Source organism: Podarcis muralis, chromosome 16 (assembly GCF_964188315.1).
Source record: "Podarcis muralis chromosome 16, rPodMur119.hap1.1, whole genome shotgun sequence".
In the NCBI taxonomy this organism is placed as follows: domain Eukaryota; kingdom Metazoa; phylum Chordata; class Lepidosauria; order Squamata; family Lacertidae; genus Podarcis; species Podarcis muralis.
Window position 1 is genome coordinate 26,170,284 of NC_135670.1, and position 24,905 is coordinate 26,195,188.

Here is a 24,905-nt window from a genome sequence, read left to right on the forward strand (position 1 = left end):
TGCTACTGAGCTTGGTATCGTTCTATTACTGTATGTACCTTTCTAGGAGATGCCATTAAACTTCTTCCCATGCCCAGATCCTGCTCCTCTCCACCACCACCTGGTCCCTTCTTTTTCTTCAAGGGTATCTCCTGTGCTGCCTCATCTCCTTTTCCTCCACTCTTCTTCCCCCTCTTATTTTTCCTCTCCCTCTCCCTCCCTTCCCGGGCACTTTGTGAACTGCTGTTGCAATGCCGAAGTCCAAAGTTCAGTAACTTGCCTAAGCACACAGATAAATATGAACCTTGGAGAATTTGCATTGCTCCAATGTAAACAGATAGGCGAGGGTCCCTTTATCAGCACTGACTCAGGACAGTTGTGGGGGGTCTGAAGCTGCTTTTTTTTTTCTCTTGGGGAATTTTTTTTGTGGGGGGGGGGGGGTTTGCAAAGGCCGAACCTGCTGCCATTTCTATTCCGCTCCGACGGGTGGCTTCAGAAACATGGTGTAGCAAACACGGGGATCTGCGCCGAGCACGTCGGAAAAATCTCGGGCCTTAGGAGAAGCGGCCAGAACTGAAAGACCATGGTTTCCAAACTCACTCATCTTCAGGTGGAGCTGCTGGGGGCTCTCCTGGAATCCGGGCTGAGCAAGGAGACACTGATCAAAGCCCTGATGGAATCGGACCCCTACCCACAGCATGGCGACAGCCAGCAGCGGACTGTCAGCACAATCCAAGTCGAGAAAAGAGAACCCTGCACAGAACTCACGGCTCTTGCCAATGGGATGGGGGAGTCCAGGATGTCCGAAGACGAGACCTCTGATGATGGAGAAGACTTCACTCCGCCAATAATGAAGGAGCTGGAAAACCTAAGCCCAGAAGAAGCTGCACACCAGAAAGCCGTGGTGGAAAGACTCTTACAGTAAGGGCATCTCCTGCCTAATCTCTCTCTCTCTCTCTCTCTCTCTCTCTCTCTCTCTCTCTCTCTCTGTGTGTGTGTGTGTGTGTGTGTGTGTGTCCTCTTTTATCCTCTACCTTCTCAAATCACCCTAACCCTTACCTTAGTGCTAGCAGCCGATCTAAAGGCATAGAGATTCATGTTGTAGCACAACAACTGGACAAGAACCCAGCTTCCCTGTCTGAGATCATTCTAAATAAAAAGTATAGTTAAAACCTAAAATTTCAGGCCCATGCCAACAGAGTGCCCCAAAGACCAATTCAGATAAGAAGGTACTTCTTTAGGTGAGGAATAACTTTGGAACTCACTCAGCAAACATCTCTTTTTTTTATCCTGTCCGCCATTTCAGATGTTGCATGGGAGGTAGAAGAGTTAGCCTTGTAGAACCCAGAATTGTTTTTTCTAAACCTGAGCAAGCAAGGAACTATCTTCGGGCAGTTGGGGTTGATGAGCGTGGGGGAACTGTCCGCATAATTGTTCCTACAGCAGAAGTGTTCAAAGATGTGAAATGAAGCGCCATAGAGTTGCCATCATGAGACATGTTCTCCAAACACACAACACTCTTGCCCTCAGTCTCGAATAACTCAGATAAGCCATCTTGTTGTTACTGGCAAAACAAGCATGCTCAAAGTATGCGCTGCCAGCCTTGGACAAAGAGAGGATTCCCTAGGAATTCATGCGAATGTTCCTAGCAGGAAGGTTGTGACCATTCTTTCCCATCTCCCTTACTTTCTTTCCCACTCTTGCTAACCATAATATATCCACAACCTACTTATAGATGAGCTCCTTTGGGGGGGGGGGGAGTAAAAACGTTCTTTTAAAACTCCAGACTGTTGTTGGATCTAATAATATTTATTAGGGGCTGGGGGAGAATCTCTGTACGCAGGGAGGGGATTTACATGAGCTCCTATGGAAGGGCTCCTTGGGGAAAATATGAATGCAAAAACAGCCCCTTCTGTTACTGATAGGGAGAGCTTGTGAAGACCACAGCTCTGATTTTGGGAGCAAATGGAAGGCGGGTCAGTGGGGAATCTGTGGGATAGCTCATTCAGTGGAGCATGAGACTCTTAATCTCATGGTCATGGGTTCGAGCTCTACGTTGGACAAAAAGATTGACAAAAACTAAGCAAAGACCTTGCAATAGCCACCCCTGTGATGCAGATCCCAATTGAGTCACATTAATTAGCTGTACTGCTTTTGCTTCTGAGCCCAGTGTCACAAGCAAAGCAAGAGGATCTTCTTACCTGTGAGTGGAAGGAGAAAGGCCTCAAGACTCCAAAAGTCCTTTTCTTCCACCATTGTTCCTTCTTGTCTTGTATTTTCTTTCTTTCTCCTATTTTTAACCACATCCACCCCCTCAAATCATCATTCTTTGCTCATTTCCCCTTTTTGGGGTCGATCTTTAAAACTCCCCGGCTCCTAAATGACCCCTTGCATCACCCCACCTTTCCCCTCCACCTCTCCCAGAGTCTGTGTCGAGATCTAGGGTCAGTTTGATTTCCAAAGCCTCAGGACTGAGCTGGTTACTAATTATCCAGTGGCTTTATTATTTCTCTTTTGTCTTATAAATTTATAAACGAAAAGGCTCAGATAAGCTTTTTGATCATTAACTTTTGATGATTTGTCAGGTGTCTCCTCTCAGAGGAAGCCAAAGGAGTCAGGAGAACACCTGTTCTCCTCTCCTCTTTTGTGATGGACGTCCGTGAAAAGGTGAAAGAGGAGGAGGATGGTGCTATTAGGATTTGGAAAGGAGCGTTGCGGGTGGGTTCACACTGGGCTCTCAAGTGATGGCAGGTTTAAAATGCCTCCGATGCTTAGTGGGCTGTAGTAAAGGCAATTCGACTAATTCATGAAAAATGGATTTCAACTATGAGGACACAACATTTCATATGGCATATTTGAGCATTCAAAGCACTTCACAGGCATTATCTCAGTAATCCTTCCAGCAACCCTATTAGGTAGGTCAGTACTACTACTATTCACATGCATTATCTCCAGCAGAATATAAAAACATAACAAAACGTCAAATGTTAAAAACTTCCCAATATAGGGCTGCCTTCAGATGTCTTCTAAAAGTTGTGTAGTTCTTAATTTCCTTGACATCTGATGAGAGGGCGTTCCACAGGGAGGGCACTACCGACGAGAAGGCCCTCTGCCTGGTTCCTTGTAACTTCACTTCTTGCAGTGAAGGAACCACCAGAAGACCCTCGGAGGTAGACCTCAGATCTCAGCTTATTGATGGGGGTGGAGACACTCCTACTAGGTAGGTCAGTAGCATTACTATTCTCATATGCAAAGGATCAAGGCTAAGGGAGTGGCTTCTCTAAGGGGCCTCCCATATGTCCTTTTAATTTGGGGTTCATTATTATTGTTATGATGGTATTGTGCATGCTATACCCAATTATACCGATCCTGCTTTGAATACAATTTGTGCCTGCAAAGGTTTTAGGGTGGGCATGCTGATTCTTTTCCATTCAGTGGATCTCCAGTAATGTCCTGGTAATATCCTGTAACCTTTTATACCACAAATGTTCTGGGCAGGGGAGGAAGGGTGTTGCACTATAGTGCTAAAGTGCCCCTCTAGAAAGCAATAAAGCAGCAACACAAGGGAAGCAGAGTAGAACAACCAATAAACTGGAATGGTTTAGTGTGGATGGTCCAGTATAAATCCATCACTGGTGCACTGTTATTACATCAATGCTGTGTTACAGAACACACACACACACACACACACACCAGTCTGGACGGACCCTCTGCCCACTGTTGTGAGATCTGAACCAGAGATGAACCAGTTCACACTTGTAGCCACTCCACCAGACCACTCCACCAGGTTTAGACAACCAGCTCTTAGTTCTACCTATATCTGCTCGGTGCATTTTAATGAGAGGGAGTGTGATGTATTGGTCAGAGCAGCCTCCACAAATTCAGTGCCACCCAGCTGTTTTGGGCTGCAACATATCTACACGGTTGTATTATGCTGGAGTTGATGGCAGTTATAAAAACAAAACATCTGGAAGGAACCAGGTTAAGAACATAAGATGAGCCTGTTGGACCAAGCAAATACCCCATCTAATCCAGCATCCTGCCCTCACAGTAGCCAACCAAGTGCTCCTAAGGGAAACCCTCAAAGCAGGACTCAATTGAGCACAAGAGCACAACCACCTTCTGCCATTTCCAGCAACTGGTATCCAGAAACATGAGTGTGAAAGCAAAGCTAGTAGCCATCAACAGCCCTCTCCTCTGTGAATTTGTCTAATCCTCTCTTGGTGTCATCCAAGTTGGTGGCCATCACTGCCTCCTGTGGGACTGAATTCTATAATTTAACTATGTGCTGTGGGAAGATTTGGGAAAACTGAGTTAGAGAGGCAGAGTGGACCTTCGTTCAAATCCTCACTCAGTGACAAAGCTCACTTGGTGACCTTGGGCCTGTCACCAACCTTCAGCCTGACCTATCTCAGAGGGTTCTTGTGAAGATGAAGTGGAGAGGGATGGGGCTATGAACTCTGCCCTGAGCTCCTGTTTTAGGAGAGAGTGGTGTGGCGCTCAGAACCTGCTTGTGGGCTTCCTCCTTGGGGCATCTGCCTGGCCACTGTGAGAAGAGGATGCAGGACTAGATGAGCCACTCTTCTGATCTAGCAGGCTCTTCCTATGTTCTTAACTATATTTAAGATGTATACAACAGCTTTTGGAGGATGCATCCAAAATGCTATGGGACTTTGGGTGGTAATAGTTGAGAGTGGCTGCCTCCTCGTTACCCTTTTGTGGCAGGTAAAGACTTTTTTTGTCCCAAATGGGTTTTGGGAACTATTTTTAATAGATTAGAGTGGCTGCCCCCTTTTTGTCCTTTTACTCACAGGTGAAGAGTTTGTTGTTCCAACTGGCTTTTAGGAACTCACTGCTTTTAACAAAAGAGCTGGCACCACACTGTTTTTATTGTAATTATCCGTGTGTTTAAAATAGATTTTTATATATAGTTTTAATTCTAACAATGTTTAATTTTAATGTTTTTAGTTGCTATTATTTTTATCTGTAAGCTGCCTCTAGTCCCTGTCAGAGTAAAAGGCAGAGTATAAATAAATTAATCATTAAGTTCAAGCCAACAGGGAATTCTGCTGTGCAAAGCACATAAAGTTAACAGGGATAAGGCAAGAACATAGCAGTGCCCCAGAGGTCTTTCCAAGGTACTGCTTATGATAGCATTCAAAACCTACCACTTGAGGTGGCTGCCTCACTTTGTACTATGTGTCTCAGGCCTGATCAATCATGCCACGCACAGCAAATCTGATGTTTTAAGTTCACGATCCAGTTCTATCCCAAACTCGGGTCTGTAACATTAGCAGGCCGGCCTCTGGGTTGCTTCATAGAAATTTCATGTTCTATAGCTAACTACCTTGTGCTTCCCACAGCTCAGGAAGAGAGCAAACACATGCTCAGCCATGCCAGATGATTAGTTTGCTCAATCCACTGAAGCAGTTTGGACTTTGGCTGTAGCAAATGTCCTGATAACACCAAAAGTACCTAGGCAGGTTTTACAGCTGAGCTAACTCCCTCACCAGGAGAGGGTGGGGTTTTTCCCCCCATAAAGGAAAGGGACAGAAGAATAACTGGAATCAGGCATGGCCTCACGTAGGAACCAGCTGCCTTATACTGAGTCAGGACTTATCAGCCCATCAAGCTCAGTGTTGTTGACACTAACTGGCAGCTGCTCTCTGGGGTTTCGGGCAGGTGACATTCCCAACCTAGCCTGGAGATGCTGTCAGGGACCTTTGGATGCAATACAGTTGCTTTACCCCTGAGACACAGCCCTTCCCCTGAACAAGTTGTTGCCATTGCATTCACAAAGAGGACCAGGACGTGTTTGGAACAATCCTAACAACATCAGAAAAGCTTGTTGGATCAGGCCAATGGCCACCTAGTCCAGCATCCTCTTCTCACAGTGGCCAGCCAGATGCCCCATAGGGAAACCTGCGAGCAGGATTCGAGCACAAGATCCCTCTCTCCTCCTGTGGTTTCTAGCAACTGGTAATCAAAAACCTTGCTGCCTCTAACTGGAGGCAGAGCGCAGCTATACTGGCTAGTAGCCATCCACAGGCCCTATCCACCACAATAGTTATTGTACTGATACAGCACAAGAAGGAATGAGAGCAGCATTTCCATTGGTAAGAGTCGAGTATTCTGACAAGTGAAGCTAAGAATGTAATTTAAACATCAGTGGGGAGACCGATATAGCCATCTTAAGTGCTGTAAATCTGCTCCAGCAGTGGGGGGTTTTTCCAAGGAGTGTCCTTCTGCAGAAATATTAAAAGATGATCAAGGATTCCTCTCAGGTTGGCCAAACCAATGTGATGCCCGCCAGATGTGGCTGGGGCTGATGGGAGCTGGGCTCAAAAAACATCTGGAAGGCACCCTGTTGGCTACCTTCCCCTCCTCTTGGGAGAGTATCAGTAATGGCAGAAAAACTCACTTGGAAGCAAGTTTTGTTCACCACTACCAATCTTACCCTACAATGTGCAGCCTCAGAGGACTCTATGCTCTGTGCTGGTAATTGCCGGTAGACGAGCGCTGAACAGAATCCCAAAAGCCTGAAAATCTCTGTGCTATAGAGAACAATCATTTTCTGTTGCTTCTTACTGCCATTACTTTGTTCAAATTATAGAAGCGGAGAATTAAAATGGAGTGTTTAAGATCAATTTTTAAAATGTGTTAGGATTGCGTTTTTTCCAAGAGGAAAATGTGAATATTTCCTTGAAGAGCAAACTGAAAATAGTGTGTGTGTGTGAGAGAGAGAGAGGGGGGGGATTTAAAATTGCAATATTAAGTTAATCAATTTGGGAAGGCAGGAGTAGGAAAGTGGATTGTATTTTTCGATGCGGTGGAGTTTTTTAAAATTTAGATTCTGTTTTGCTGCGAATGGCAACGGCTGTTGGGGCTCTGGGCTCAAATTGCAACATCATATTTGTTGTGTCACCCAGTACACAGGCCAGCCTAAAGGCCAAATTCAACAGAGAGGGGGGAAATGTTACCAGGAGGAACAGTTCTTACCTTTCTTCCTCCTCTGTCCTTTCCAAGTCCAATTTATTCAATGAAATCAACAAAGATGCAGGCTTCAGGGTTCAAAGACCAGGGATGGTGAGAGCGGTGGTGATCCAGGGCTTGGTCCGAAGCAGGAATACCAAATTAGTTTTCAAAGGGATCAAAGGTCCTCTTTCTTGTACCAAGAATGGGTCTCAGAAACCCAGCTCAACATTGCTCAAGGAAGTGGTGGAGAATAATGGGGTGGAGAGGCAGCATAGAAAATGAATAGCAAGAAGACAGATGTTGGAAAGCGGGCAAGTTAAACCAAAATAAAAAAAGGAAACTAACATTTAAGCGAAAGGCTCTTTAGGACTGGAACATGGAGGCATTCCCCCCCCATGAATGTTGCTTTCCCAGTTCTCCGGGATTGGGTTTTCTTTTAATGCTAACAACTTGATATTTACTTTCCATTTAAATTTGTGATGCTGCTATAAATTATCAACCAGGCTCTTGTTCCCTTTGAGTTTATAACTAACTACCTGGGTTACTTATTGTTCAGGTAACAAAAGGGAGGTGAGAAGCCCTTAAAAAAAGGGACCTCAGAAGCCCAGCGAAAAGGGAAGCTTGAACTGGTGCTGGGAAAAGGGTCGGAGAAGGATAATAAGGGGCACCAGTGTCAGCAGGCCGAGGCCTAGCAGGTGGGAAGCAGCCTGCGAGACAGTGAACATTGAACAGGACCACTTTGAACTGCACTATGAAAGAATGAGCTAGTTCACTCTTCAATCATTTGAAAGAAGCTCAGGGTTTCCCTTAACTCTGTGTTTTGTTTTTTTAAAATGTGTTCTGCTGCTTTTTGAGGAACTTCCTCCACAAAGCAGCTTCACAATCTCCACTAAAAAAACCCAACTCCACTAAATTACAAAATAGAAAAATGCAAAATACAGGAGCACAGTAAAACAGCAATATGGAGTGGAGCACAGGAATACAATACAAAACTGTTCAGCTCTTTATTATCGCCAATGACCAGTATTCATAGAATACAAAATGTAAAGCATGAGTGGGGAGTGCTCTGGTGCTCGAATCCTGCTTGAGGGTTCCTTACTGGAGCATCTTGTTGGCCACTTTGAGACCAGGACTATAGTGAGGCCCCTTTGGCCTGATCCAGGAATAGGATAGGAATAATGTGCCATAATGTTCTAAAGAGGTTGACTCAACAATCTCCATGTTGTGCAGACATACTTAATAGCTACAGTGGTACCTTGGTTCTCAAACTTAATCAGATCCGGACATCTGTTCCAAAACCAAGGCGTTCCAAAACCAAGGCGTGCTTTCCCATGGAAAGCGATGTAAAACAGATTAATCCATTCCAGACTTTTAAAAAGAACTCCTAAAACAGCAATTTAACATGAATTTTACTATCTAACGAGACCATTGACCCATAAAATGAAAGCAATAATCAATGTACTGTACTATAAAATAAATAAGACAGTATTGTAGATTATACCTGCACTGATGATAGTCATTGTTTGGATGAGGGGCTTTTATCCATTTCTGCAGTCACATAATCAATCAATCAATCAGTAGCTGAACAGGGTTCCACACGATCACCAAAACAAATTAACCAGAAAAGCCTCAACAACAAAAATGCAAAATAAATAGCAAAAACAAAAGCTCCAAACTTAATCCATTTCGGAAGTCCATTTGACTTCCAACAGTCAACAGCCACATTGGACATTCGGCTTCCGAAAAAACATTTGAAAACCGGAACCCTTACTTCCGGGTTTTCGGTGTTTGAGAACCAAGGCATTTGAGAACCAAGGTACCACTGTATATAATAATATTACTATTACAATTAATTTATTAACCACCTTCTAAACCACCATCTCTGGGCCCTTTACACATAAGATAATGAAAAACACTTTATAAACACAAAAACGACAAATAAATTTAAAACAAGACTAAAACCCTAACAAGTAGACACTCATGGTAAATGTAAATTTATTTAGCTGGGACAGCCTGCTAAACAGAGGAGACTGAACAGCATCTTCTAGTGTTGACCCAACATCTACTACCAGAAATGTCATTGGTTGATTCTCCTTGCTTCTCAGGACTCATAGGGAGAAAGGACATGAAGGGTCATCTACTGTAGTCCAACCCACAGTAACCCTCTTTCATGTAGTGTGCGCTTTCTGTTCCTTCCAGAGAGGATCCTTGGAGGGTAGCCAAGATGGTGAAATCCTACCTACAGCAGCACAATATTCCCCAGCGGGAGGTGGTAGACACCACAGGCCTGAATCAATCCCACCTCTCCCAGCATCTCAACAAGGGCACACCCATGAAAACTCAGAAGAGGGCTGCCCTCTACACCTGGTACGTCCGCAAGCAGCGAGAGGTGGCTCAGCGTAAGTACAGCAACCAGCAGCTCTTTCCTAGCCCCAAAGCACGTACCAGAGCAAGGCCATTTTGTACCTGCTCAACAGCAGCAGAGCCGGTCAGCCCAACATTTGCAAGGGATTCTGGGCCAGGTTGCAACACTCGTGTGCCATGATGCTTGCTGAATTTCCATGCCTGCAAAATGTCGCTCCTGTTAGTTGGACAAAACATGGCCAGCAGTTTCAAATGTGCTGTGAGGAATAAATGAATTCAGTGACTGAAAGTTGCTGCCCGAGGTGTGTCTAGGGGTTGGCAAGGTTGGCCCCTGTCAAGGGTGCAGGCCTAGCAGGCACAAAAACTGTGCCTTTCCACTCCTGCTTGGAGTGACTAGGAACCTGGCAGCCAGCTCCACCACTGCCCTGGACGGCCAGGCAAGGTGGGTAGGCTCCTCTGATTTTCAACATTGTGCTATATCAACAGCTAAACATCACAATATACTGATATATCACCATGTCTGAAATAAGGATGGAGCTATGTAGAGGCATTGGCTGGCTGCATGGTTTTCCCCACATTGTGATTTCTGCATAGCACCCACCCACACATATCATGATTTGCGATATATTGCCAGGTCAAAAATTACGAAACCGATATCACGATATGGACTTCAAACTAGTTCTGGATGATATATATCACCCAGCCCTACTGCCAAGGGTGCAAGGGATGGGGAAGCACTGATACAGGTGCTTGCCAAAGGCACAAGGGAGCCTGAGCCTCTCGTTGCTCAGAACCCAAAGGACCCACTCCCAAAGAAGAGGCTGACCACGGATCCTCTGCCTGGGCCTGTCAGTCAGCCTGCTGTGGGGATCATTCATTCATTCCTACTGCAGAACCAAAAGGAAGTCTCCATCTATTAGATGAGGCTGCCTGTTGCGTATCTAGATGAATGATCCGGCTCAGGGGAGCATTCTTCAACCCAGCCTTAGAAGATATGCAGGGAGCAACAACTTTCTGTAGGGTGGGCTTCTGTCTTTGGGGATGCTAAAAATAGTATGAACCAGGAAGTGACCTAGCCAGACAATGAGATGGGTTTTTTTTCCTACCCTTAACACATGCTTTTATATCTATGTTTCCATGCAGAAAACCTTTCTGGGGGGACGCAGGGGTACACATACCCTAAGCATTTTGTGAATCTTTGTACTTTTGTCCATTTACTGTATTTATTTTCCCCGATTTGAACTATAAAACAGTGATTTTCTTGAGTCAAAATGAGAGTACCCCTAAACATTTTTTAGAAAATGTTCTAGTGACTCCATTCCCCCCCCCCCCATGTGTCATCCCTGCCACCAACTCATTCAACTTTCTGTATTTCTGCTGAGTTGTTTTTTAGATGCCTTGCTTTGTTTGCCCCCCCCCCCCGGCTCCTCCCACCTGGTTTCTTCAAGAAATGGACAGTTAATAATAATTATTATTATTTTCAGCCTTCAACTTACGGTCACACAACAATTTAAAATACAGCATTAAAAACTGTTTAAAACAATTTAGAATCACAAGGATATGGTGGGTCAGGTGCTAAAGTCCTGGGCAAAGAGATGTGTGTTTGACCAATAATAATAATAATAATAATAATAATAATAATAATAATAATACTGAAGGAGGGAGTTCCACAACATAAGGGCTGCCCCAGCGATGGTTGCACCCCACCCTTTCTGTGCTTCCAGAATTCACCCATGCTGGCCAGGGCATTATGGTGGAAGATGCAATGGGAGAGGACCTGCCAACGAAGAAAGGCAGACGCAACCGCTTCAAGTGGGGCCCAGCTTCACAGCAAATCCTCTTCCAAGCCTATGAGAGGCAGAAGAATCCCAGCAAGGAGGAACGGGAAGCCTTGGTGGAGGAGTGCAACAGGTGAATGGAGGAAGGTCCCTCTTTTAAGAACGTAAGAACATCAGAAGACGCTGCTGGATCAGGCCACTGGCCCATCTAGCCCAGCATCCTGTTCTCCTAGACGAAAAAAACTGATGCAATACATAGCACTTATCCACAATTACCTTTTGCCCTGCTGTTTCCAGGCACAAGTCTGTGCTTAAAAGTTCCTTGTCCAAGCATGGGTTTGTTTGTTTGTTTGTTTGTTTGTTTGTTTGTTTTGCCCCAGAGTTTTCCCTGCAAAAGCCCACATTTTAGCGCTCTACTGGAGAAAAAGTCCATTCTGGTTTTTCACAGATTGCTGTTTGCTCCGAATGAGCTTTAAAGAGTGGGTTTTCGCAGGGCAAGCACCAGAGTGGAAAGAAAGGGACTTGGACACGGATATTTAAGGTGCGGACTGTGCCTGGAAAGGGCTGGTGAAAGGTGAGTTAGTTAAACTATGGGGATTGCTCCCTCTAAAGGCAGTGATGGCCACCAACTTCGATGGCTTTGGACAGAGGATTGGACAGATTCATGCAATGATAAGCCTATCAAGGGCTACAAGCCACAGTGGCCATGCCCTGCCTCCATAGTTGGAGGCAGTGATGTTTCTGAATACTAGTTGCTGAAAACCCCAGGAGGAGAGAGTGCTCATGTGCTCAAATCCTGCTTGGGGGTTTTCCACAGGCATCTGGTTGGCCACCGTGAGAACAGGATCCTGGACTGAATGGGCCATTGACCTGATCCAGCAGGCTCTTACTTATGTTACACAAAGTAGGGGGTGGGAAGAAATGGGTGGGGGAAGTAAATTATTGGTTTTGGCTGAGCTGAGGCTAATAATTCCTTGCTCATTCTGCCCCCAGTTTAACTATTTCACCCCAAATTAGACCTAAGCATATAATCAGCTATGAGGTCTATGAACCTCAGGACTAAAAATGCAAAAGTACAGAGAGATCCGAGCCAACTATGGTTAGACTATAATTAATGCAAAGGAGGCGCCAAAAGTAATTACCTGAAAGCACCTCTACAGTCAGGGACGATGGGATTCTTTTGCACCCTATACTGGGATCTTATGAAATGCTTCATAGCTCAGGGGCTGTCAGCTGTGTGCTCCTCACACCTTTAAATTACATCCAAAGCACATTTTCCCCTCCTCAAATAATTCTGGACACGGTGGTTCACCCTTCACCAAGTTAAAATTCGAAGCAAGAAGTCTTAACAAACTACAGGGCTCAGAATCCTTTGAGAAAGGGGGGGGGGGGGGGAGTAGCTGAAATATCGCCCCAGATTTCATTCCATGATTTTCCAGGGAAGTGGGAACAGACGTATTTTCCTAACATGGAAAGGAGTGCTAAACGTCCACTAGATTCTACTAGATTTATGGAAGCGGCCTTTGCATCAAGTGAAGGGTCACATTAAAGGAGAAAACTCTCAGGGAAGAAAGCATTAGGGAAATGGAACAAAACACATTCCCACAGGAGGCAGTGATGGCCTCCAATAGGGATGGCTTTAAAAGAGGATTGGACAGATTCATGGAGGAGATTCATTGTGAGAAGAAAATGATGGACTAGATGGGCCACTGGTCTGGTCCAGCAGAGCTCTTCTTATGTTCTTCATGCAGCTCATATATCTTTGGAAATGGTGCAACAGACACACCACTCCTTTAATTTGAAGGGGTTCCCTTTGGAGAAATGGCTTCGCCTTAACACAACCCCCGTCCCCAACCTGACAAATCCATGGCCTTTCTCGGCAGGGCAGAGTGCATCCAGCGCGGTGTCTCCCCTTCCCAGGCCCAGGGTCTGGGCTCGAACCTGGTGACTGAGGTGAGAGTTTACAACTGGTTTGCCAACCGCCGGAAGGAGGAGGCTTTCCGGCACAAGCTCGCCATGGACAGCTACAGTGGGCCACAGCCCGGATCTGTGCCCACCTTGGGCTCTTCCTCGCTCCAGTCAGCAACGCCCCTCTCACCAAGCAAGGTCCATGGTGAGTGTCAGGCACTATTTATTTATTTATTTGTTTGTTTGTTGTTGTTTTTTTAAAAAATGATATTTATTAAGATTTTACAGACAAAAATGAGTTACAAAATTAAAAAGGAGCAAGTAAAAAAGTAACAAGGAAAAAAATAAAAGGTATAAAAATGCAACAGAAAAAATACAAAATACATAGAAAGTAAAAAAACAATTAAAAACAAATCAGTATCTTCATATCTTATATTTCATTTACTTGTTTCCTGACCTCCTCACACCTCCCTTTTTTGTATTCCAGTTCACATGGTTAATTCAGCAAATCCTTTCCCTCTTTGTTTTTATCTTAATTCTATATCTTAACATATTATAACTTCATATTTTCATCTAATTATCAATCCATTTTTACATATTCTTTTTAACCTTATTGCTAAAGCCGTTTCATTTCAATCCAACATCATTTTAACATTCATTAATTTTACAATATTTCTGCAAATAGTCTTTAAATTTCTTCCAATCTTCTTCCACCAACTCTTCTCCCTGGTCTCGGATTCTGCCAGACATTTCCGCCAATTCCATATAGTCTATCACTTTCATCTGCCATTCTTCCATGGTGGGTAAATCTTGTGTCTTCCAATGCTTTGCGATGAGTATTCTTGCTGCTGTTGTAGCATACATAAAGAAAGTTCTATCCTTCTTTAACACCAATTGGCCGACCATGCCCAGGAGAAAGGCCTCTGGTTTCTTCAGGAAGGTATATTTAAATACCTTTTTCATTTCATTAGATATCATCTCCCAGAAAGCCTTAATCCTTGGGCACGTCCACCAAAGGTGAAAGGTGAAAGAATGTACCTTCAAGGCACTATTTATTTATTTGAAATCTCTCTCCACCCACACAACTCTTAGACTTCAGCCAAAATGACTCCTAGAGTAGCTTACGGATCAATCCCCACTACCACCATCAGTTCCTGCTCTCCAGTTTAGAATCTAAAGGACACAGCCCAAAAGGAAAGAGCGAGGAGGAGGGAGGGAGGGAGAATGGGGGAAAGCAAAGTCCAGGTCAAGTTGTTACAAGTTACAGTTCACACAATGGCCAGTTGCAGTGGAAGCATTTCAGATCTTTCTTTCTTTCTTTCTTTCTTTCTTTCTTTCTTTCTTTCTTTCTTTCTTTCTCGTCCATCTGGCTGGGTTTCCCTAGCCACTCTAGGCGGCTTGCAACAAAATATTTAAAATACAATAAAACATCAAACATTAAAAACTTCCTTAAACAGGGCTGCCTTCAGATGTCTTCTAAAAGTCAGATAGTTGCTTATTTCCTTGACATCTGATGGGAGGGCGTTCCACAGGGTGGGTGCCACTACCGAGAAGGCCCTCTGCCTGGTTCCCTGTAACCTCACTTCTTGCAGTGAGGGAAGTGCCAGAATGCCCTCAGAGCTGGACCTCAGTGTCCGGGCTGAACGATGGGGGTAGAGACGCTCCTTTGGGTATAGCCGGATGGATTGGCTGCTGCTGGGTGACAGTTGAGGAAGAGTCTATGACATGTGGTCTCTCAGCAGAACCAGTGGAGGAAGAAATTAATGATTTAAATGAACTGCCTCACTCTGCCTAAGGGTAGGGCTGGCCCTGTCTGAGATCAGAGCTAAGCGTCCTCAGCTTAAGCACAAATTACTAAGAATTATCTCCCCCTTCTTTTGTTTGTTTATAGAACAATCCCCTTTGCAGCAGCAGCAGCAGCAACAACTCTCCTTTTCCGACTCTGGCATGAGGTACAACCAGCAGCCCGTCAGTGAGACAGATTCCTCAGACGGCAACCAGCACGGGGGAAGCAATTCCATTGTGACCACCCAGACCATCTTGCACCATGCTTCTTCCCCTGGCCTGTGCTCAGTTAGTTCTGCAGGGGATGCAAAGCTGGTGAGTCAAGCACTGCCTGGGCTCGTTGGCACCACCTACTGTCGGGCTCCCTGCCTTGCGCCCTATTAGTCCCAAAGGGGAACTAGCCTCCACTGGACGGTTGGGAGCCATTTTGTTGCTGCTCTTGTTGAACAACCGGGGACCAGAAATCCTTGCAGATCTCCTGAAAGTCATCCACAAATCTGCCAGTGGTTCTACTTACTGCCAAGCTTGCCAATAAATGCAATTAATATCGCACCACTTCTAAGCTATCCCAAATGTACTTCCCACAATCCTGCAACTCAAAAAGCATGTTGATATTCTTCCCTATTTCTCCTGTGCACAGATCTCTGCTCCTGGGGGCTCTCTCCCCCCAGTTAGCACCCTGACAGCCCTGCACAGCCTAGAGCAGAACCACACCCTGAGCCAGCAAACCCAGAACCTCATCATGGCATCACTCCCAGGCGTCATGGCAATTGGGCCGGGAGACACGTCTTCGCTCACACCAGCCTTCACCAACACAGGGGCCTCCACTCTGGTCATCGGTAAGTGAGGAGAGACACAGGGAAGGCATGCCATTTGCACACAGTAGCAAAAAATAGCTTTCTAGTCCTCATTGTGCAGCAAGACTGTTATGTACTGAGTTGAATAGGATCCAAATTGCAGCAGACTGATTGGTCCTAGAACAATAGGATTCAGAATGCAGCAGTCTGATTGGTCCTAGAACAATAGGATCCAGAATGCAGCAGTCTGATTGGTCCGCAGGAGCCACCCAATCCAACTCCAGGTGGAAGTGAATCCGCAATCTGATTGGCCTACAGGAGAATCCCGGAATTAGCCAATCACGTGGGGCCCATTGTGTAAATAATGTATATAAAGCAGACATTTCAGGGGAACTTCCATTCCTCCTCACTACTGTGAGCTGAATAAAGAGCATGAAATACACACTCGACTGAGTATATTTCAAAGACCCACTGAAGTAAAGCTGCAGAACAGTGCCAGGATGCTTCAAGATGACAAGCACTGATTCTCGCTTTCCACCGCTGCAAATTTCCTGCAAAAAAAGGGAGACTTTGCTCCCTGGCTGGCTGGAACTAGCTGGTGTGTTTTTTGGAGGGGGGGAGGGGAGAAAGTGAACTACTGAAGATGCTCTCTCCTGTCTTCCAGGCTTGGCCTCCACCCAGCCCCAGAGTGTCCCAGTGATCAACAACATGGGCAGTAGCCTCACCACCCTGCAGCCAGTCCAGTTCTCCCAGCAGCTGCACCCATCGTACCAGCAGCCCATCATGCAACAGGTCCAGGGCCATCTCAACCAGAGCCCTTTCATGGCCACCATGGCCCAGATCCAGGCACCTCACGGTAGGTTGGGGAGCCAGCAAGGCAGGGAGGGAGGCTCCCTGGAATTGTGGGCCAAAGACTCACGACAGGCCTTGTTCAACTCGATGCGGGCTACTTTGGACTCCGTGTCCCATCATCTCCAGCTACTCAGCACAGCTGTGTTCTCATCATCCAGCTGTGTTGGGTGGGGCTGATGGGACTTGTAGTCCAAAACACTTGCAGGACATCAGGTTGGGGGGGGGGAGGCTGGAGTGGAACGTTCCTGCCGCAAGATGCGGTGGTTTAGAGAAAAGGCAAGTGCAGAGAGGATGAACCTACCCTTGGCTACTAGACTTGGCAGCTAAACTGAGCCTCCATGGGCAGTGGCAGTCTGCCTCCGAATATCAGATGCTACAGCGATTGGATGGAAGGAAATGGAGAGGCTCCTATAAGCCACACAGAGCTTTGCAAAGGAAGATCAGGCTGCCCATTTTTAAAAGGAACACACAGATTGTGAGGAAAGCGTAGCTAATTGCCCCCGCCTTGTTTTATTATTATATTTCCTTGCATTTATTCCCCTCCTTTCCTCAAAGGAGCACAATGTGGCGTACGCAGTTCTCTTCCTCATTTATTCTCATAACAATCCTATGAGGTAGGTTAGGCTGAGTGTCGGTAACTGGCCTAAGGTTACCCAGTGAGCTTCATGGCTGAGTGGGGATTCAAATCCAGCTCTCCCAGGTCCTAGTCTCTTAGTCTAACCGCAACACCACATTGGGCCTCCCTTCTTCCACCTCCTCTTAACCCCCACACCTTTGTACAGACATCTTGAAAGCGTTCCCTTCCTTCCCCTGGTCGCCTTCTGAAATAACACCCTCCTCCTTTTTCTGTCAGCCCCAGGAGGACAGCCTCAGAAGAAGAAGCTGTGGTGGTGGTAGAGAGAGGGAACCTACCCTGCAGGGTTGTTGTTCAGGATGAAATGAGAAAGGCTCCCTTACTAAGAGCATTGAGCTTTTTGGATGAAGGAGAGCAGGGTACAAAGGATGATTAAAAAGCAAATAAGGGATAATGGTCACTCTAGAGATGCTTGGAAGCCGGAGTTAACTCCATGGTTCCCTTCTCCCTCAAGAGTCCTCCATACAACCTCTATTCTCATGCCTTTTTGGTCCCCTAGCTCTCTATGGCCACAAACCAGAGATGGCTCAGTACGCCCACACTGGGCTGCTGCCGCAGACCATGGTGATTACAGACACAGCCAACCTCAGCGCCTTGGCCAGCCTGACGCCAACCAAGCAGGTAAGATGGGCTGAGGGGGAAGCCAGGAAAGGAGGAACCTGGGAAAGATGCCCTGAAATCCGAACTCATCTAACCTCTGTTTAAGCACCTCCAAGGAAGGAGAGTCCACCACCTTCTGAGGCAGTCTGCTTCACTGCTGGAAAGCGTTTACCATCAGAAAATTCTTCCTAATATATAGCCGGAATCCCCTTGTCATTTGAATCCATCAGTTCAACCATCCATCGTGCGCTACCCTCTGGAGCAGCAGAAAGCAAGCTGGCTCCATCTCTCATGCGACAGATATTTGGCTATCCTATCACCTCTCCATTTTCTCCACGCTAAACATACCCAGTTCCCTTAACCGTTCCTCATAAGGCTCTGTTTCCAGACCCTGGATCATCTTGGCTGCCCTTCTCTGCACACTTTGCAGCTTGTTGATATTCTTCTATTCAATCAATATAAATTTAATTTTAATGTCTGAAATTCCCAAAACCAGCAGTTTCCATATTTCTTATTGTGTTGTTAATCTCTCTCTCCCTCCCACATTTTACAGGTGTTCACATCAGACTCTGAGGCACACACAGAGACTGGGATGCACACGCCCCCCGTGCAGGCTTCCACCATACACTTACAGAACCAGGATGCCACCATCCAGCACCTCCAGCCCAGCCATCGACTCACCTCTAGCCCTGCTGGTAAGTGGGGGTGGGGAGCCCTGCTTTGAAGAATGTGCAACTGAAGCTCCTGCCAACTTTGAGGGCTTTCCATTCTTTGGTGGAGCAGGTGGATTTCATAAACATTGTATCCTCAAGACAGTAACTTGATTAGTGTTGGGGCAGTCCATGTGGACTACGACCCCCATCAGCTCTATCAGTATGGCCATTCACCAGGGATGATGGGAGTTGTAGTCCACTTCTGGTGGGCTATCCCTGGAGTTTGTCCAAGCCGTCTCCCCTCAATCTGATGCCTGTCCAGATGTTTTGGACTGCAACTCCCATCAGCCCCAGCCACCACATCTGTGCTGTGGGAATACAAAGAACCACCTTATAGGTTGGCCCATTGTATTGCCTACACTGACTCACAGCTGCTCTCTCTCCAGCTCCAGTATCATATAGTTGCACTGGCCTGGGCCAATGGGAGTTGGGGAAGGTTGTACTAAGCACTGCAACCCTAAAATGCTTGGGAGGGGTGTGTGTGTGCATGTGTGTATATTCCCTTTTGCGGGTGTAGGAACTGAACGAAGGGCTGTAGCTCTGTGTCAGCGTGCCTGCTTTGCCTGCAGACGATGGCTGGTTCAATCCCCAGTATCTTCCAGTAGGGCTTGAAGCAACCCCTACCTGAAATACGTTGCTGCTGGCTAGTGTTGACCCTGCTGAGCTAGATGGACCAATGGTCCATCGCAGTGTAAGCCAGCCTATCTTCCTAAGGAAACGCAGTATAAAGTAGTCTCTATGGGAGTATATTGTATTTAATTATGGGGTATCAGAGTTTTTAGGGGGCTAAACAGGCTGGGATAGCAGGCTTGTTGGTTTTTGAATGTCTGATATAGGTTTTTTCAATTTCGTTGTTCTGTATGGGACAATGACAATAAAGATTATCGTATTATCATATCATATCAAGTGATGATCTCTCCCTGCTTACACTCACATGTGCTTATGGGTGTTTTCCCCTCCCCTCTTCTCCTTTCCTTCCAGTCTCCTCCAGTAGCCTGGTGCTCTACCAGAGCTCCGACTCCTCCAACAGTCACAGCCACTTGCTGCCGTCCACTCATGGCGTGATAGAGACTTTTATCTCCACCCAGATGGCCTCTTCCACTCAGTAGCCTGATGACCACCCAAGGACCCAAAGTGGAGAGAAGCCTCATTCGCAGCTGCCACCACCCACTGATGTCTGCCTGCCTGCCTAGGATGGAGGAGGCAGCCAGCCAGGGGGCCTTTTTTCTCCTCCAGGACGTTGTGCACACACACCCTTGTTCCACATCCCAAACCCTCCTCAAGAGGTGAAACTATGCGCACAAGGAACGGAACGGACTCCCTTCAAAGATGGTGGACTCTCCTTTGTTGGAGGTTGGATGGCCATCTGTCAGGGATTCTTTAGCCATGATTCTTAGGTTGAACTAGATTAGCCTCCTCTCAGACAACTGTTTTATGAATGCCAAGAGGAACTTTGTGCCTTTTCAAACAAGAGAGGAAAGGCTGGCTGGCCCATGCTCTTTGACTGCCTTCAGGACAGGACTGCAATAGAAGCTGCAGCCCAGCTTAGACCAGGCAAGAGCCAGCCAGCCCTGCAGGCAGAAGCAAGGAGGGCTGGGCTCCAACAGCAGCGAGAGACACGTGTCCTATACATTTCTGCCGGCAGGTTGAAGCTTCAGGCAGACCCTGTGCAGGTAGGTGCATCTTGGTGCAAAATGAGAAAGAAAACCATCCTCTTACTCATTGTTCCTGCCGATCATCAAGATGCAAGCTTGCCCGGGGTCAAGCAAATGCCCTTGAGGAGGAAACTCAGGAGCTCAGCCAGGCCACGAAGCCAACTGGTCAGAGCCAGAGACCCTATAAAGTCTCCTGCTCATCGGCGTGAGAAAATAGGACTTTGGCTCTTGGCAGCCACAGATCGCCTTACAGGAGCCACGTGTGACACCTTTGCAGGAGAAGGGAGGGAAAAGAGAGGCCCAGCTTCAGCTGTGATTTCTGCAATGTTGGACTAGATGAACTTGCTCTAAAGTAGTCTTTAATAGGAAGAACGTATGATACAGGAAGCATTTTCAGAAGCTCAATTTTGGGTGTGGCAAGAAGCAAAAGCGCAAAGGGCAGCGGAAGTGCCTCTTACTGTTTTGTGATAGGTTAATATTTCAGCCACACACAGAAGTCCCTCCAGCCAGCCAATCAAGTGCAGTTCAGAGACACATTCCAGCCAGGCAAAAACCACTTAAGGGCACTGAGCAAGGCCAGTAAGGAATGTGGCCTGACAAGAATCATGAGGGCTAGAAAGAGGAGGTTGGAAGTCCGCTTTCCCCTGTCCCTGCTACTGAAGGAAGCATTCGTACAGGCAAGCTGTGAAACCTAGAACATGCAGTTCAGGTGCAGAATCTGGTAATGCGCGCTGCATTCTAAGAACCTCACTTTGCTCTTACAAAACAAGCAAACCAAGTTGCCAGTCCTCATGGCAGCTAGAAAAAAACAACGCCCAAAGCAAAGCCAAAGCTTGTTTGAGCAATGGCATTGTTGAAGCTTCCAATAGTCAGGGAGTAGGTCTTCACACATGGAAACCTCAACCTCCCCAGTTATCTCCACAGCAAGCCCCCCTACACCCTAACCCAGTGTTTCTCAAACTTGAGTCCCCAGCTGTTGTTGGACTATAGCTTCCATCATCCCTGACCACTGGGCCTGCTAGCTAGGGATGATGGGAGTTGTAGTCCAACAACAGCTGGGGACCTAAGTTTGAGAAACGTTGCCTAACCCGAAGAACCCCTAGCCTCCTTTCCCAGCCTACACAGAATCCCATTTACGGCATTAACTGTCCAACACACCCTGATAAAGACACTTAAAATGCATAATTTGCACCAGAATCACCACAAGACATTACTTTTTAAAGTACAGGTTTTCAGTTCCTCCCCCCGCACCCCAGTAGCTCTCATCATTCCTTAGTTTGAAAAGCACTCAAGAGAGAGATAGAGACACATCATTGGCCTAGCAAGAGAAGGAGACGATCTGAAATGTGAGCATTCCTTCCCGTCCTAAATCACGCCAGCTGCAAAGTTGGCAGAATTCAATTTTCCTCCCTGTATAATTTCTTGGGTGGGGGGATGGCACCCCTTGGCTCTGTGATGATGACCGATTTCTCAAGTGCCATGCCAGAGCAGGAAAAGCCCTTTTTGGTGGCTAAAATGAAACCAAAACGTGCCACAGCTGGGGGGGGGGGGGGAGAAGCGAAATCAGTAGTATTCAAGCACTGCAAACAGAAGGGGGGAAATAGCACCCAATGATACCCACCCAATAACCCCCGGGAACTTTAAACCATCACTCTGCATATTTGGAGTCTCAATAAAGCAAGCATCACTGCCCAAAGTGTTTGCTGTTCCACCCAGTGCCAGAGGGCCTCTTCCGGCCATCAATTGCCAGTTTGGCTCTATCTTGTAAATATATTTAAATTGTCAGTAAATCAAAGAGAGGGTGGGGCAGGGATTGTTATGTATAAGACTACTGTGTCATGCTGCCTGTTTATAAAGCTAAGCAAAGCTGTGGCTCAATGGACTTTTAATAGCTCCCTCCCTGCAAAAAAGTATAATCAAGGTTTGGTAAGATCTTTGTCCAGAGTTCCATTCCTAAGGAAAACGGAGACAAAATGTTTGCCAGTTGCCAAGAGACAGAGAAGAGCCATATTTTAGCATTGCATCTTTCTTTTTTCTTTTCTTTCTTTCTTTCTTTCTTTCTTTCTTTCTTTCTTTTTTTTTTTTGATTCTTAGCAAACCTGGTGCCCTCCAGATCTGCTTGGACTACATATTCCATGAGCCCCACCCAGCACGGCCATATTATTTATTTTATTTCCAGCACTTTTTCACCCCACCGTATAGCCAAAGCAGCTCTCAGAGAAGCTTAAAGGTAAAGGGACCCCTGACCATTAGGTCCAGTCGTGGCCGACTCTGGGGTTGCGGCACTCATCTCGCTTTATTGGCCGAGGGAGCCGGCGTACAGCTTCCGGGTCATGTGGCCAGCATGACTAAACCGCTTCTGTTGAACCAGAGCAGCGCACGGAAACGCCGTTTACCTTCCCGCCAGAGCGGTACCTATTTATCTACTTGCACTTTGACATGCTTTCAAACTGCTAGGTTGACGGGAGCTGGGACCGAGCAACGGGAGCTCACCCCGTCGCGGGGATTCGAAGCTGCAGGTTCCTCATTCCTGGTTTTAAGAGATCAGCTGGATACAGCCCTATTTCTGGCGCGCACACAAAAGGGTTTCCTGCAGGGCTTTTTTGGGATGGGTAAAGTTTCTATCTAGAGAGAGGAAGGTGCTGCCAGGCCTGCCGCTCAGGGCTCTCCCTACCGCCTTCGGGCACCAGCAGGGCCGCTGCTGCTGCTCACTGCAGCACCGGGTCCCAGGCAGCCTCCCAGAGGCGCCCCAAATCCTCCTCCTCGCTGCTGCTGCTGCTGCTGCTACTCCTGGTAGCCGACATGATGGAAATCCCATCGGTTGCAATGCATCCTGGGGGCTGTGGTCCAGGCTTCATTGCTCAGCCCTTTCCTAGCCCGGTGCTCTCCACTGATTTGGACTACAACTCCCATTAGCATGGTCAGGTGATACTTGGGCCGATGGCAGCTTTACAATGCTGCCTGGGGCTGATGGGAGTTGTAGTCCAAAACTATTGAATGAAGAAAACGACCCTAAATGTCTTCATTGAGCTGGTCAGCATATGTGTGGAACACAGCACACTTAATTCACCATCAGAGAGTGATAAGAAGAATAACAAAGAAAGGCAGGTTTGACTTATCGGTAATTTATATCTGTTAAGTTGTGGGTGAACATATCGGACGACACAGCGATTCTTCAAACAGCTCTTGTTTATTCACAGGCCCAGAACAGAACTGAACTGAAGGGTTCAGACAGCCTGCTCCACTAGAGCTCCACTACAACGCAACAGTAACCACTTTCTGTAACTATCCAATCACTGAACGTCACTTTCAATCCCTTATTTGCATATGTGGACCTGAGTGAAAACTATCTACAGTATCCCCCTGCTGGCCCAGGGTGAGAGCTTCAGTACATAACAATATCATTTTGTAATGTACTGAGTTGAATAGGATCCAAATTACAGCAGTCTGATTGGTCCTAGAACAATTGGATCCAGAATGCAGCAGTCTGATTGGTCCGCAGGAACCACCCAAACCAACTCCAGGTGGAAGTGAATCCACAACCTGATTGGCCTACAGGAGAATCCCGGAATTAGCCAATCACGTGGGGCCCATTGTGTAAATAATGTATATAAAGCAGACAATTTGGGGAAACTTCCATTCCTCACTACTATGAGCTGAATAAAAAGCATGAAATCCACACTCGACTCCAAGTATATTTCACATTTATTAATAATACAGTTTGACCAAACTGCGGGAGGCAGTGGAAGACAGGAGTGCCTGGCATGCTCTGGTCCATGGGGTCACGAAGAGTCGGACATGACTAAACAATAACAACCTCGGGTTACATACGCTTCAGGTTACAGACTCCGCTAAAACAGAAATAGTACCTCGGGTTAAGAACTTTGCTTCAGAATGAGAACAGAAATTGTGCTCCAGCAGCGCAGCAGCAGCAGAAGGCCCCATTAGCTAAAGTGGTGCTTCAGGTTAAGAACAGTTTCAGGTTAAGAACGGACCTCCAGAACGAATTAAGTACTTAACCTGAGGTACCACTGTAGTGCCTGCCCAGTGCCTACCCCCTCTTTCTGCCAAACAGTGGCCAGAGCGCATGGGGTCACAGGCGCCAACAGGTGCCAACAGGTGTCCCTTTGGAGAATAGAAGACACTGTGGAGACTCTTGTGCTTTAAGAAATAGGGTTTATTCGCCTATTTACACCCTCAGTCTGCATGGAGGAGGTCCAGATCTTACAGCATGACCCAAAGCATTGCAGGGAGTCCTTCCTTCTACCTCACCAAGACGGATCTCGGCCTTTCTTCCCCTTTCTTCTTCCCAGAAGCACCTTGTCCTCCCACAGAACAGTTACCCTGGCAACCTTCCAAATCTCAGTCTCTGGTCACACCTGGGACAAGAAGTTCCTGAAGACCCTCAATGGCTCTCTGTTGTAATGCTCTTCCCTCAGCTAGCCAGGCTGATTTGCATAAGGCAGCCCAGGAATTCTCTGTCTGACACAGCCGTGCAGTTTATGTTTTAATCCATATCCCAGTCAAAATCCTAGTATTTATTTGTTCCTAGTGTTTAGGGGGATCCCCTCCTATTTCTATAACAATAGTAATCTCCCTTCCGTCTCAGTCGCAACAGCAACTATATGAAGAAATTGTCTTAATGCTTTAGAGTGAAGTATACTGAGGCATCTGATCAAGGCCTGTATTTTAAAATGAGCTTAAAGATATATTTGCAAATGTTTGTATGTTTCATGCCAGGCGGAAACCAGCTGGCTAAGTACTTTGTTTATCTTCCTGCTCTCCTGAACAAGGGCCCCCCTGATTTATAGCAGTAGCAGGAGACAAGTTTCTCAAAGTTGTAAAAGGAAATTACAGGCTGGGGG

General features: G+C 46.5%; 2 protein-coding genes across 2 annotated transcripts in view; one reads left to right on the forward strand and one right to left on the reverse strand.

Moving 5' to 3' along the window:
- SPPL3 (signal peptide peptidase like 3) overlaps positions 1-7,367 on the reverse strand; it is a 57,810-nt gene extending 50,443 nt beyond the window's left edge. The window contains exon 1 of the mRNA XM_077920327.1: positions 6,979-7,367. The gene's annotated coding sequence lies outside the window, so the exon portion shown is untranslated. The remainder of the gene's footprint in view (positions 1-6,978) is intronic.
- HNF1A (HNF1 homeobox A) lies at positions 95-21,912 on the forward strand. The gene is made up of 10 exons (XM_028709802.2): positions 95-900; positions 9,154-9,353; positions 11,043-11,229; positions 12,980-13,209; positions 14,896-15,104; positions 15,430-15,628; positions 16,251-16,442; positions 17,572-17,693; positions 18,226-18,367; positions 19,367-21,912. Exons 1-10 carry the CDS (start codon positions 563-565, stop codon positions 19,492-19,494), a joined length of 1,947 nt encoding a protein of 648 aa, XP_028565635.2. The 5' UTR covers positions 95-562; the 3' UTR covers positions 19,495-21,912.
- Positions 21,913-24,905: the final 2,993 nt, after the last annotated feature.